The 15,131-nt window shown below is 35.3% G+C and overlaps 2 protein-coding genes across 2 annotated transcripts; both read left to right on the forward strand.

Moving 5' to 3' along the window:
* Nucleotides 1–5,988: 5,988 nt before the first annotated feature.
* On the forward strand, nt 5,989–9,611 carry LOC113097322 (transmembrane emp24 domain-containing protein 10-like). The gene is made up of 5 exons (XM_026262561.1): nt 5,989–6,416; nt 6,945–7,065; nt 7,180–7,253; nt 8,252–8,378; nt 8,463–9,611. Exons 1-5 carry the CDS (start codon nt 6,231–6,233, stop codon nt 8,582–8,584), a joined length of 630 nt encoding a protein of 209 aa, XP_026118346.1. The 5' UTR covers nt 5,989–6,230; the 3' UTR covers nt 8,585–9,611.
* A 929-nt stretch (nt 9,612–10,540) lies between these two features.
* Nucleotides 10,541–15,131, forward strand: LOC113097324 (translation initiation factor eIF-2B subunit beta-like). Its single transcript, XM_026262564.1, has 8 exons — nt 10,541–10,830; nt 11,706–11,826; nt 12,506–12,657; nt 12,741–12,904; nt 13,730–13,825; nt 13,982–14,119; nt 14,222–14,288; nt 14,855–15,131. The coding sequence occupies exons 1-8, from the start codon at nt 10,659–10,661 to the stop codon at nt 15,010–15,012; spliced, it is 1,068 nt and encodes a 355-aa protein (XP_026118349.1). The 5' UTR covers nt 10,541–10,658; the 3' UTR covers nt 15,013–15,131.

Here is a 15,131-nt window from a genome sequence, read left to right on the forward strand (position 1 = left end):
GCAAGGATGTATTAATTGATGTGAAACTAAACCTTTAACATCTATAACTTATAACAAATTAAATTTCAAAATATTTAATAGCAAAATTTTTATTTCAGATAGTTATAATGTATTATTGTAGATTTTTCTTTTTGACCAAATAAATGCTGTCTCTGTGAGACTTCTTCCAAAAAAAAAAAAAAAGTGTATGTGTGTGTGTGTGTGTATATATATATATATATATATATATATATATATACACACAGACATGAAAACAAAAATGCACTGACTCTGTAGTAACTAGAAAGTTCATATAAACTAGTAATATTCACATCTTTCCATGGTTATGTTTTGGCTTGAGAATGAACTATACGATTCAAAACACACCTTAAAGGTGGATGAGGCATTAAGATTTCCTATTAATGTTTTATGATCCCGTGGGCTTTTTGGGTGATCACATAAACGGATAAACACCAAATCGTGGATCTGAATAGGTAATAAATCTGTCAAGATTCATCTAAATCAATGATCAGAGCCCTTGCGATTAGTTTGCATTATTTTATCTAGAGTATATTGCTGTCGTAAGAAATTTCAGAGGAAATGATGTTGTTCATGTGCGTAAGAGACTGTGACGCAATCACGCCATTACGTTTGGGTCACTTCCTTCCTGTTTCAACATTCGCGGTTGCACAATCAACAATAAGTGCCATTAAGAACATGAGGATTTTCTTCCCTTTTATGCTGATTTACTGTTAAATTCAGTCAGTGGCTATTAAAATTATATTAAAAAAAATAGGAAAAGAAAGATACTGACAGAACAAAATTAAACTCTTGTGCAATGCTGAACAAAATGTTTAGAATTGCATTTATAAAGGTAAATCTCAAAACTACCACTTTGATTCTCCAACAGCAGACACAGCCAGTCAGTGAGGCCCTGACGTGGAATCACGTAGTATGTAATAATTCCCTGTCTATTAATACAATTGGCAGACCCCAGAGAGAGGCAGAGACAGAAATAGCAGGTGCACTGCCTTCACCATCAGCATCAACAGCAGTAAATTTAGCACACGGTGACGCCGACCTGCGTCGATGCTGCAGCCCAGGGGAGGAAACAGACAGACAACGTATGCTGGAGAGCAGAGGAAAAAAGCTGGAGAAAAGGGAAAAAAAGGCAGAGAGAATCCAGGCTAAAGATAGATCATAACGCACTGCTTCCTCACTGATAGAGACATAGTTGGATTGCCACCATTTTTGACATCATCTGGTGGATAAATACCAAACTAAGGCATGGGAAGTGTGCCTGATTATTTAGATGAAGACACATTTATAACAGCTGTTATGATCACTACTGAATATTTATAGCTGGATTTAACACTAAGTTTACACCGGAGAACCTTTCACCCAGAGATCATACACAGTAATAAATATGAGAAACATAATCTAAAGTCCACAAAGCCTTCACTGGAAAAAAAGAATGCTTTCATAAAAAAGTCCTGGCAGCTGTTGTTGCCAGAATATGCCAGGAAATACATAAAAAAATTATAAATTAAATTTTACATTTTAAAATGGTCGTTTACATAACATTATTACATTTTAAACTGGCAAATCAAGGCCACACTGATAATAAAATCTGTTTTGTACCTTTAATATGAACTGAAAACCACCATAATAACGAAAGAGGAAGCATAATGAAAAATCAAAGTTCATCACAAGTAGCCTTTCTACAAGCTAAAATACTAATATATAGAAAGTGCAGTGTCAGTAACACAAAAGAATTGCAAAACACCATCATGGTAACACACATGAAGCTAAAATAACTAATAAACTTTAAGTAAACAACATATGTTGTAACATAAAACCCTAATTTAAGAAAACACAATTATTTAAATATCATCAAATGCAAATTGTCACACAGGGAATTCTGGGAATGTCAGTTTAAGGTTCAGTTTACATTTAACTATATTTTACTGTAAAATTACATGAAATGTAAATTTGCATCTATTATGAATGTCTGTTTACAGGTTTTCCCTGCAAAACATATGGCAAGGCAAGTTTATTTATATAGCACATTTCATACACATTAATTCAAAGTGCTTTACATTTAAGGAATCAAAATAATCATAGAAAAAGTCAAGGAATAAAACAGTAAATTAAAAACTAAATAATCTAAAATTGATTTAAAATAATTTTAAAAAGTTAAAAATCGAAAAAGATTGTACATAAAATACAGCGTGGTTGCATATACAGGCTAAACAATAGCGGTCCTTTAATTGATCCTTGTGGGACTCTGCATGTCATGGACGTCCACTTAGACTTATGCTTCTGCCAGAATCAGAATTTAAGTGAATACCATTTATTATCTTAATGAGCGCTGTCTCTGTGCTCTGATGCGGTCAGAACCAAATTGAAAATTGTCCAGGTATCCATTTGAGTTTAAGTATTTGTTCAGCTGATTAAACACTACCATTTCAATAATCTTGCCTATAAAAGGCAGATTTGATAATGGTCTGTAGATACTCAAAATGGTGTTATCAAGGGGCTTAACAACTGCAGTTTTCAGGGAGTTTCGAATAAAAAACCCAGAAAGAGGTGAGGCGTTCACCACTTCTAAGAGATCTGCTTTTAACAGTTAGGCACACTTTTGAAAAAGGATGTGGGAAGCGTGTCAAGGTCGCAGGTTGATGATTTAAGGTGCTGTACTTTTTCTTCCAAAATTTTGCAGTCAATTGCTTTAAAAACAGACATAGTTACTGCTTTTTGAGGTTGTGGTCAAGTTTTTTATTTATTTATTTTTTTTACCTCTGCCTAATCTGAGGATGTGGATTACTGATTTTCTCAGAATAGAAGGAAGCAGACTCATTGCATTTGCTGACTGAGAGCATTTCACTGTTTAATCAAAAATGTGGGGATTCCTCACCCGCATTCATTAATGCTTCAAAATTGTTCTCAAACTGTATAGGGGGTGGTAGAATACCAGTATTCACAAGCCTTGTCATAGTCGAATCTAGGGTACAGGCAGCAATATATATACAGAAACATTTGAAATATAATATATATAACAAATTAAACAGGTTTATAGTGAAGTTAAAGGTTAAATATATAGATAAAGAAAGTTATATTTTCATGCCAAGAATGGAGTTAAATCAATTTATGTAGGCCTGTTGTAATTTTTGTATATCTTTTCTAAAGCTTTAAAGGAGACAAATGTGGAAGATCCGTCGTCTAAGGAGAACATCTGAGCAGTGAGTGATGATGATGATTAGGTTTTTTTCTAAAACTTTAAAAGAGACAAATGTGAGAGTGTCTCCAGAGACAAGTCTGAGAAGTGGGAGACTTTAAAGTAACCTCATTTCTGTCTAGGATAAATATTTGAGATCTCATTTTAGATTTTTATTTCCTCCGGGGTAACAGTAAGAAAATAAATACACTTACACGCTGCTTTCAACTTCCGCTGATTGACTGCTTCTTAAAAGACTATTTCCTTGTATTGTGTAGAGACAGTGGCTTAAAGTGAAAATTACTCCAAAGCACCATCTAGTGTCCAACCTACTCTAACACTCATAACCTGTTTAAAGGTGTCTAAGAAATCCATTATTTATAACTTGTACATGAAAAATATAAAAGATAAAAGACAAATCAAAGTACAGGCCTAGTTAACGATCCAGGGTATGCAATATATATATATATTTTTGTTTATAGCACATGCATTTACACTGCATTTACAAATTGCAGAAATGTGTTAAATATGAAAACTGGGATATAGAAATATGAAAATATCGGGGGGGGGGGGGGGAAGAATGTCAGAAGAAATGTCGGATGTGCAGAGAGAGCAAATCTGAGTTTCTAATAGAAATGAATTTAATGCGCATGAAAACTGATAACTTATGCAATGAACTGAATAGTTTTTAATTGGTCTTAAGCAGGTTGATGCTTACCTAAGCAGGTTGATAATATTGTTTCAATGACACAGATCTCTCACAAGAGGACCAAAAATATAGTGCCACAAAATATGAAAATACAAATATCGTACATTTTCAGGGGTATTTGTACCTTGATGAGGGCACTTTCTAACCAGAATACACAAAAGAAATCTAAATGTAAATATTTACGACTGTTACCTATTAAATAAATAAATACAAAAGTAGTTGTTAATAATGGACAGGTCACAATGTCATAACACTTAAAAATAAAATCTTCAATGGTGAAATTAGACTTTTACCATTAAAAAACACTTAATTTAACATTCAAAGACTCACACGGTGAAACTATCTGACAGCTACAAACCACTTAACTTAACTATTGTTATAAAATGCTATATAGCTGGCTTAAAATAAACCCAAAATATGCTATAAATTAAAAATCAGACACATAATTATTAGAGGCATCAGCAATAATCAAAAGTTGATTAACATTTATTAATATGCAATTTTAAACATTTTAGGCCAAGGTAGAAGACTGCCTTGAGCCCCAAAAGCCAAGGGTCTCCTAAAATCAAGAATGTGATCAGCTTAGAGGCAATGAAAAGAAGGAAAATCTGAACCTCCAAGCCATGCCCCAAGCACTTGTTATTAAATATATATATACTATGCCTGCACTGGCATAGTATATATATATATATGATTCGCGACTGTGAAATATTTTTTTTACAATAATTTTTTTTAATATTTTTATATATATAGTAACATGTTATTAATTCCTGTGATGGCTACTCCAGTCTTCAGTGTCAGATGATTCTTTAGAAATCATTACAATTTGATTTGATGCTCAAAAAACATTTCTGATTATTATCAATATTGAAAACAGTTTTGCTGTATTAAATCATTTATAGAAATCTTTTGAAACATTTTAAATGTCTTCACTCACTTTTAATTGCTTTAATGTATAATGAATAAAATTATAAATTTTTCTATCTTTTTAAAGAAAGAGTGGTATTATTGTTTCCAGCAACAAAAATAAAAATAGTAAATGTTTCTTGAGCTGCAAATCAACATAATAATGATTTCTGAAGGACCATGTGACACTGAATCTTCTCTTTGTAATCAACAAAAGATTTGTGAACGATTGCACCAGTGATTTAAGTGGCCAAAAAGAGGGGCCGGTACTCTATTATAGCCAAAAATATATATATATATTTTCTGTTTTTTTTTTTGATGACTCCCCTCATCCCCTGAGGTAACTACTATTAAAGGGGTTTTATATACAGCAGTCAACAGGCGACCTTAATAATAAATCATTTTATTAGTTTGTGGATTTGCTTTAGCTAGAAAGAACTGCTGAACATAAATAAAATGTGCAAAAGGATTTTGAAAAAATACCGTTAGAAAGAGCTACTGCATTCAAACTGACTCAAATGATTCGCGAATCCGCTACAAACTCCCGAACTGATTCAAATGATTCGCGATCCCGCTCCGAACTCCCGAACTGATTCAAATGATTCGCGATCCCCTGACTCAAATGATTCGCGAACCCAATCCGCGAAGCCGCTCCGAACTCCCGAACTGATTCAAATGATTTGCGATCCCCAAATTGACTCAATGATTCGCGAACCCGCTCCGAACTCCCGAACTGACTCAAATAATTCGCGATCCCGCTCCGAACTCCCAAACTGACTCAAATGATTCGCGATCCCCAAACTGAGTCAAATGATTCGCGAACCCGCTACGAACTCCCGAACTGACTCAAATGATTGGCGAACCCGCTCCGAACTCCCGAACTGACTCAAATGATTCGCGAACCCGCTCCGACCTCCCGATATGACTCAAATGATTCGCGAACCTGCTCCGAACTCCCGAACTGGTTCAAATGATGCACGCTCCATACTCCGAACTAGGAAGAATTAGGAAGCATGCATTGTTAAGGGCGTTCTGAAAAGCGGCAGTGCAGGCAAATGATGAAAACCTTTATTAAAACAGATGTCCAAATGAACATACGGGTACGCTAAAAGCACGTTCTGGGCGCACGGAGAGGTGGCGCTACGCTCAAGAGCTATATTTGGAAGTGCCGGTACTGAGTACCGGTGCATACCGGCCCACTTAAAGCACTGCATAAAACGTCTTAAGAAGTAAGAGCATGGAACATTTTTGTACATGTGCAACGTGTTTTTAGGAGGTCTGTGCTACTCCCTCCCTCTCCACGAGCGGGCGTTCTAAATTTACAGAGCACCGAAGAGTCAGTGCGCATGCGCGGAGACAGAGCGCAGGCGCAGTGCGCAGCTCGACCCGGGCCTGCAGTAGTGGAGCGATCAGCTCGTCATGGCGCGGTTCCGTGTGCTTTTGCTCTCGCTCTCACTGTCGTTTGTGGTTCAGTCCGTCGTGTCGATCTCATTTTACCTGCCGGTGCGCAGCAGAAAGTGTCTACGGGAGGAGATCCATAAAGATGTGCTCGTTACCGGAGAATACGAGATCATGGAGCAGCCGAACACGAAAACCAACCTGAAGGTGACGTCACGCCACACATCAACCGGATTAACGATTTAAATTTTACCAAAAACAGTTGTATTCAGCGGTTACTTTACGCTTGATTCAAATGTTCAGTTCGCGGTTCTGTGAGTTTGTTAAACGCAAGGCCTTGTGTTTGTGCTACATGGCGCTTCCTGGTTGGACGGCGATTGAATGGTCCAGTTTACTTCGGTTTTAATAACATCCAGCTGGTTAAATAAATCAAATGAGTTGTGTTAACGACGTTATGCCTTTATTCAACAACACAACGTGTGTAAAGAATAAAAGTGAATGTATCTGTATGTTTCCACCCGCATCTCATTCAGTCTTGTAGTAACACGTCAGTCTTAACGTTACTTTCACACTCAAAGACAGAGATAGTGTGCATGGGTTAAGATATATAAGTAAACAATTACTGAGCAGTGTTGATACAATTAATTTAATGATAATATTTTTGGCCTAATTTATAATAAACATGTAGTAATCTGTTTGGCCTTTTCTGAATATCAAATGTTTTGGTGCTGTTAGATCACAGACTCTTCTGGACACATCCTTTATGTGAAAGAAGAGGCAACTAAAGGCAAGTTTGCCTTCACTACAGAGGACTATGACATGTTTGAGGTGTGCTTCGAGAGCAAGTCTCCTATGGGTGAGTGTTTGACTTTTTAATAGCACCTTGGCTGACATATGTTCAGTTTAAAGTGATAATATGATGGTCGATATATACAAATCTGTTTTTTCATTCCGTTTTTCTTGCATTCAGGAACTGGAATGGTTCCTGACCAACAGATCAACTTGGACATGAAGCACGGCGTTGAAGCCAAAAATTACGAAGAGGTTTGTTTGCATTGTTTTTTCATGCTTGAAAAGTAAGTTTCTCTCAGTTGCTCAAAAGTTTTTTTTTTTTTTTTTATGCTTTAAAAAAAAGGTGTATCTTTTTTCGCCAAGGCTTTATTTATTTGATTGGAAATACTGTAAAAATTGTACGATTGTAAAATATTATTACCATTTAAATGTATTTCTGTGATGCGAAGCTGAATTTTCAGCATCATTAATCCAGTCTTCAGTGTCACACGATCCTTCAGAAATCATAATAATATTCTGATTAGCTGTTCAAGAAACATTTATCATCCCCACTGTTAAAAAAATATTTGTGCTGCTTAATGTTTTTGTCTTAATATACTGTGTGTGTGTGGATATATATAGGGATGCATTAAGCAGACCAAAGCTGATGGTAAAAACCTTAACATCGTTAAATGCAGTCAAATAATTTCTGTTACTTCGAACTTTCTATTTCAAAGAATCTTGAAAAAGTATCAGCTTCCACAGAAATATTTAGCTTCACAACTGTTTTCAACATTGATAATGTTTTTTAAAGCATATTAGAATGATTTCTGAAGGATCATGTGACTGACAAGTAAAGTAATGATGCAAATTCAGCTTTGCATCACAGAAATAAATTACATTTTAAAATATATTCAAATCTAAATCAGTTATTTTAAGTTGTAGTAATATTAATTATTAATAGTAATTACATTAAAATACTAAACTATTTTTTTCAAGGTTTCCTTGACTAAAAGTTAAAAAAAAAAAAAAACTATTGGAATTAGAAATCTTTTACAATATTCTAAATGTCTTTACTGTCACTTCTGATCAGTTTAATGCAATTTAATTGCTCAATAAGACTAGTAATTTCCTTAAAAACAAACCGTACCAACCGCACACTTTAATATGGTCGCATATATTGCATATTTAGATTATCTGCACAGACTGTTCCAGGTAGATTTGTAGCTGTTGGTTTGATTAGTCAGTCAAGTTATTCTGCGTTTGTTAAGATTGCCAAGGTCGAAAAACTGAAGCCCCTGGAAGTAGAACTCCGTCGGCTGGAAGATCTTTCAGAGTCTATTGTCAATGACTTCGCCTACATGAAGAAGAGAGAGGAGGAGATGAGAGATACTAATGGTAAGCACCAACTAAAAAACATCCCACTGAAGTTTAATGTCCGCTCCAAGCATGCAAAACGAATCATCATGTCGTGTTTTGCAGAGTCCACCAACACGCGTGTGCTGTACTTCAGCATCTTCTCCATGTGCTGTCTGATCGGTCTGGCCACGTGGCAGGTCTTCTACCTACGCCGCTTCTTCAAGGCCAAGAAGCTCATTGAGTAAAATCTGCCTGAACAATCAGGGACCCAGAACTTCTTCCTCACACCAGATCCTCCGGCCCCTGACATTTTGCTTTGCCTCGGTGATTCAATCCGGTCGCTGCGGGGTGACCTGAAGTTTATCGGGAGTGGACGTGCATCAGGGAATTCTCTGGGAAGCGAGTGATGCTTGGCGGCCAAATTGTCCTTCAGTGCGTGTACATTTTTGATACAGGCTTGTTCAGTATCATTTGGAAAAAAAACCACCCAGTTTTTCAATGTTTTTTTTTTTTGCATTATTTTCTTGTATTTATACGAAATAACACAAGCCCCTATAACTGATAAAAGATATGCTTCTGTGAGAGAAAGTTTGTGGTCATTGAATGTGTGTCAATAATTACTTTAATCTGTTTTGCCGATTATTTGGAAAGATAGAATGATTGTTTCTCATGGACAGATTGTAGACTGATGTGTTTAGCTGTCTATATTATTTCTGTAAAGGCTTATGTTAGGTAATGCAAAGCCATTGAAGAGAGAGATCTCACATCAGAGCTTCACGCTGTCGTATATCATTCTTTCTTTGAGAAATGTACTAATTTTTAAGCAGTTTTATTTTGAGGAGCACAATCTTTTTTAGTTTGCTTACTATGGGAACGTGTGAGTTAATCTGTGATAGAAGTCTTGCTGATTGTTAGTTGCTAGTTTCTCCACAGACTGAATAAATGATCAATCCAACTGATCAGATCCAACAGGGTTAAAGGTGCATGAATCGGGTTTGATTTGTTAGAGGATCTACCTGTATCTGACAGATCAAACCAGACTGTCATTTTTCATTTTCTCTTCTTTTCAAATGGTTTTGTGGAATAGTGGTTACACGTCCTGGGTTTGGATCAGATTTATTATTATTAACTGCAAGTGGTTTCATTTTGTTTGTTCCAGTGTTCAATCAGTTTGAACGGCAGTGTTTTTGATTCAGATTAATTTTGGTGAAAGTGGATTCGGGAAATATACCGTAATTGGCTCGTCATTCAATAAAAATTGTTAGTAAAGTATTGGGAGTGTTTGTCAGTTACTAACAAATGAGGTTCATTACAGTGGCACATTTCATCTGGATGAGAGAATCTGAACATCTTAAATGAAAATATTTACGTTTTGAACAAAGACATTAAAATAGACCAACTATTAAATTAACTAAATAATATTGTATATAATAATTGTAGCCCAGCATGCTTTATTTAGCCACATAACAATATTAAAATGATAACATACAGTGCAATATATGTAAATGTATTTATATACTTACTTACACACACACATATATAGATGCATTAAGTATATCAAAGTTGATATAACATTGTTAAAAATAAGTAAACGCTGTCAAATAATTTCTTTCCTCCTTTCCCTTTTCTCTTAAAAAATAATCTTGAAAACAATAGTTATCAGCTTCCACAGAAATATAAAGCAGCACAACTGATTTCAACATTGATAATAAATGTTTTTTAAGCATATTAGAAATATTTCTGAAGGATCATGTGACTGAAGGCCTAAAATAATGATGTTGCAAATTCAGCTTTGTTCAGAGAAATAAATACATTTAATATATATTCAAATGTAAATCAGTTATTTTAAGGTGTAATAATATTAATTCATTATTAGTAATTGCATTAAAATATTGTTTTTACTTTATTTTTGACAGTGAGTGTAAGTAGAAGAGCCAACTACTTTCTAAAATATAAAAAAATATTACCAATGATGAACTTAAGTATTATAACAATTATAAACCAGCATGTTTTATATAACCATATATTAAAATGATAAGTAATATACAGTGCTTGGAACATTTTAATAGGCTACTTCGTGGGTTTTTACATGCAACAATTTGTTATGTATAATCTATTCATGAGCAATCCAGAAGATATTTGAGTGAGTGAAGGATGTACGGTTGGTGGGGCTGTTACAACACAGTCCTGATCGCCGTTAAATAGCAGAAGAAGAACAGGACTCATGACCCGGAGGAGGTTTCTGTCCGGTTCCGTGAGTGTTCAAGCTGTCACGAGAAATTCGTTCAGAATCGGCGCTTACTTGAGAAATCTGTAAAAATGCCCGGCGCGGATAAAGAGACCGAGCTGTCCGAACGAATCGAGTCGTTTCTGTCCGAGCTGAAGCGCTGCGGCAGCGGGGCAGGATCCCCCCGGGGCTCCGCGGAAACCGCCCGAGAAACGACCGCTTTACTCCGCAGAATCACCGCGCAGGCCCGCTGGAGCAACGCCGGTGAGTGAGAGCTCGAGATCGGATCAGAACCCGAGCGCTGTCCGCTGTTCTAAATCAGAACCCCAGCGCTGTTCCAGATGCGCATGCTTGTTTTGATGGATACACGACTTCAGTTACATCACTCTCTCTGTCTGTTGTTTAGTGCTTCACGTGACTGTGGTTTACAGCAGAGCTTCTCAGTCTTTCAGATTTTATATTCCAAACATGATCATCCTTATGTGAGGGACCCCATGCTAACATTTAAAGTAAAACGTTCCAGCTTATACGGAGAAAAATAAATGTTATTAATATGGTCATGATATGAAAATATGATAGGATTATTTATCTATTAATTTAAATGTTTTCTACTTACTGTACTGTACTGTTATATTTAGTTTATTTGTTCATTTTGACATTTTATTTTGAATATTTACTGTAATATATTTATTGTAACCATTCCGTCATTTTAATAGTGGTAATCAAATATTTATTTACATTTTTATTTATAATAATTTTAGATTTAAATATAATATTTTAATATAATTTTTATTAATGGCACTTTGATGTTCACATTTTTCTTAATATTAATCTAATTTATTATTTTAATCTAAATGTTATTTTAATCTAAACGTTTTAATTATTATTTTAATCTATTTTCATTACTTATTAATGTACTCAATTTTAATAAAAATGTACTTTGTGTGTGTGATATATATATATACACACACACAAATAAATACATTATTTTAATCATATTTTATTTTTCTTAACACTTTTCTCACTGACCCCCAGCACTTCCTGGCGACCCCATAGGGATACCCCAGTTTGACACCCTCTGGTTTACAGGATCTTGAAGTCTCTGGTGTGTGTGTTAGTTTATTAATTTTTTTCCTCAGGTGATCTGATGGAAATCATACGGAAGGAGGGCAGGCGGATGACAGCAGGACAGCCGTCTGAGACCACTGTCGGTAACATGGTGCGCAGGGTGCTGAAGATCATTCGAGAAGAATATGCAAGGTGAGGCACTCAAGCTGGATCCAAGTTAGCCCTTATAATTTAATTCCCTCTTCTAATTATTAATATTAGTTTTTTTTAACGAGATAGTATTGCATCACATCTGCTGTTAACTAGGCTCAGAAAACAATGTTTATGTTGGTTTACTATCCAGACTATCTCTAAACCACTTACTACATCCATCTTTTATTTTTCAGAAGTAGTATTTTCAAGTTATAATTTCCATCATTATCTGATATGAGTAGCAATGGATATTTTTTAACGTCTGAATAGCCAAACTTCTGTAATGATGGCATTAAATCAAAACAACAGCGGCATATAAGCTACTTAACTGCTTAGAAAATGTATATTTTTGATATCCTTCTTTCATTATTGATCGAGTTTTGATCTCAGTGATATTTGCACTGATAAAGCGATCACTTTTAATCACTCCATCAGATTAATACGCGCAGAATATCGGAGCCGAAGCACAACTTGCGTAATGACTGAAATGATGTTCCTCCACAAAATAACGTGCAGTTTCATGCTTCAACCCCTTGGGGGCACAACTACACAGTGTGGTTTAAAAACTGACAAATATCAGCATACTGGTTTTGGATCATGATAGTGAGTAAATCATGACAGATTTTTCATTTTTAGGTGAAGTACCTGAATGATCTGGGTATCATGTGTCTCTCCTCAGGTCCCGAGGCAGCACTGAAGAAGCAGATCAACAGGAGTCTCTGCACAAGCTGCTGACGTCTGGAGGATCCAGCGAGGACAACTTCAGACAGCACTTCCCTCATCTCAAAGCCAACGTCATTGAAGCCATCAACGAGCTGCTGACAGAACTGGGTGAGAATCCATGGATGCTAGATCATCAGAAGCTTTTGCTTTTTCAATATTCTTTTTACGTTAAATATGCTTGTTATTTTTAGAGGGCACCACAGACAACATCTCCATGCAGGCACTGGAACACATCCACTCCAACGAGGTGATCATGACCATCGGCCGCTCCAGAACAGTGGAAGCTTTCCTGAAAGACGCAGCGCGGAAACGCAAATTTCACGTCATTGTTGCAGAGTGTGCGCCCTTCTGTCAAGTGAGCAAATATTTGCATCCATTGCATTTTACTTAAGCGGCTCTAAACCACTTCTCATCACTAGCAAAATAGTAGAACCCATAGCCAAGAATTAACAACAATATTAAATAATAATGCATTAATAATTGCTTTACATAACGTTTTAACACGATTATAATTATTAATAATAAATACATTTTTTTTAATTATGTTGAAGTTAATGATAAATTAAAATGCATATGATTTATTAATTTAATATTTTATTCAATTGATACTTAAAATTATACTTCAAAAAAATCATTATCATGAATACAATTAGTTCTTACTATTTAATTTAATAAGTACTATATTATGCTTGTATAATTATACTATACTAAAGTTAAATGAAGCATTTTAATATTAATGCTGCTTAATAAACACTAGATTTTACTATTTAATTTGCATAAATATTTAAAAGATTAAATTATCTGAATAAAATATTATCTAAATAATTAATTTAATATTATTAGGACTTTTTATATTAATGTTTTAAGAGTTTAACATCACATTGGTCTGTTTTTAAGCAAGTGTATTTAATGCTGTTGTAAAAGTTAAATGAAGCATTTGAATTTGATTAATGCTGCTTATTAATATACTTTTACTATTTCATTTTAATAAATAATTAAATTTTTATTTAAATATTATATTATCTAAATTTTATATGAATAGTACTATTTTTAGTTTTTTGAACTTCATTTAGTTTTTTTTTTTTTTCAGCAAGTGTATTTAGTGCTGTTGTAAACTGAGGTCCTTCGAGGTAACTTGACTAAATTAAAACTTGTCTTTTTTTTTTTTTTTGTCCATCAGGGGCATGAAATGGCCACAAGTCTTTCCAAAGAGGACATCGAGACAACAGTCATCCCAGATGCAGCCATTTTCGCTGTAATGTCAAGAGTCAACAAGGTGAAACAAAGGACTGATGTGCAGTTCTCCAATAGAATAATCCAGAACTATCCAAAATTCAAACAACTAGAAATGTTTTGATTTCAAACATCATTTTTGTCAAAGAAAGACTCAAGTTTCAGATGCCTGTCTGAATCTCTTGCATGTGTTGATTAGGTGATCATCGGCACACAGACGGTTCTGGCTAACGGGGGTCTGCGGGCCGTTAACGGCACACACACACTGGCTCTGGCTGCCAAACATCATTCCACTCCCCTCATCGTCTGCGCTCCCATGTTCAAGCTCTCGCCGCAGGTATATGACACCCCCATTACACGATTTAGTAATATTAATATCAGTAGAGAAGATCTTGTAAATGCTGCTTTTGAGGTTTAACTTGAATCTTTGTTGTTGTAGTTTCCCAATGAGGAGGACACGTTTCATAAATTCGTTTCACCACATGAAGTGCTTCCCTTTACTGAAGGTAATGTCACTCAGCAACATTTTACCCCTATGAAGTAACTTTACACTTAATTTAAGGGTACAGTTAGAAAACCCTCAAATAAATAGCACACTCTGAAATTGTCAACTAAAAGTTTAGAGTGGAAAATAAAATAAAAAACCTTTAATGAAATGGTTGACCTGAAAATGAACATTTCCTCACCCTGAGGTCATCCAAGATGTAGATGAGTTTGTTTCTTCATCAAAACAGATTTGGAGGTATTTTGCATTACATTACCTGCTCACCAATGGATCCTCTGCAGTGAATGGGTGCCGTCAGAATGAAAGTCCAAACCGCTGATAAACACAAAGTAATCCAAACCACTCCAGTCTATCAAATGTCATCTTGTAAAAAATGCTTGTTAAGTGAAAAGCACCGTTATAGATCATCTTAAATATCGATGTTTCTTAAAAAAAAAACGCCTCATAAAATTCTCATTGTTACGGCACCCATTCACTGCAGTGGATCCAAATCTGTTCTAATAAAAACTGTTGTTTGTCTATGTTGTTCTATGGACATTTGTCTTGAAATTAGTTTTCTGCTTCCAGGTGAGATCTTGTCAAAGGTCAACGCTCACTGTCCGGTATTTGACTACGTTCCTCCAGAACTCATCACTCTGTTCATCTCAAACATCGGTGGAAACGCTCCATCATACATCTACCGTTTGATGAGTGAACTCTACCACCCTGAAGATCATGAACTCTAGACTAGAAAATAAAGAATCTCTGACTCGCATGTTTGTCTGCACTTTGGTTTTCAAAACTGAATTGAGTGAATATTTAAGATACTTCTCCATATTTTCAGAGTAAAGACAACATTCGTGTG

Source organism: Carassius auratus, unplaced genomic scaffold (genome assembly GCF_003368295.1).
Source record: "Carassius auratus strain Wakin unplaced genomic scaffold, ASM336829v1 scaf_tig00216185, whole genome shotgun sequence".
NCBI classification, from domain to species: Eukaryota; Metazoa; Chordata; class Actinopteri; order Cypriniformes; family Cyprinidae; genus Carassius; species Carassius auratus.

Coding starts and splice junctions, on each gene's coding strand:
- LOC113097322 (XM_026262561.1), top strand. CDS start 6,231: ATGGCGCGGTTCCGTGTGCTTTTGCTCTCGCTCTCACTGTCGTTTGTG. Junction 6,417..6,944: donor ACACGAAAACCAACCTGAAG/GTGACGTCACGC, acceptor TGGTGCTGTTAG/ATCACAGACTCTTCTGGACA. Junction 8,379..8,462: donor GGAGATGAGAGATACTAATG/GTAAGCACCAAC, acceptor CGTGTTTTGCAG/AGTCCACCAACACGCGTGTG.
- LOC113097324 (XM_026262564.1), top strand. CDS start 10,659: ATGCCCGGCGCGGATAAAGAGACCGAGCTGTCCGAACGAATCGAGTCG. Junction 12,905..13,729: donor AGTGTGCGCCCTTCTGTCAA/GTGAGCAAATAT, acceptor TTTGTCCATCAG/GGGCATGAAATGGCCACAAG. Junction 14,289..14,854: donor AGTGCTTCCCTTTACTGAAG/GTAATGTCACTC, acceptor TTCTGCTTCCAG/GTGAGATCTTGTCAAAGGTC.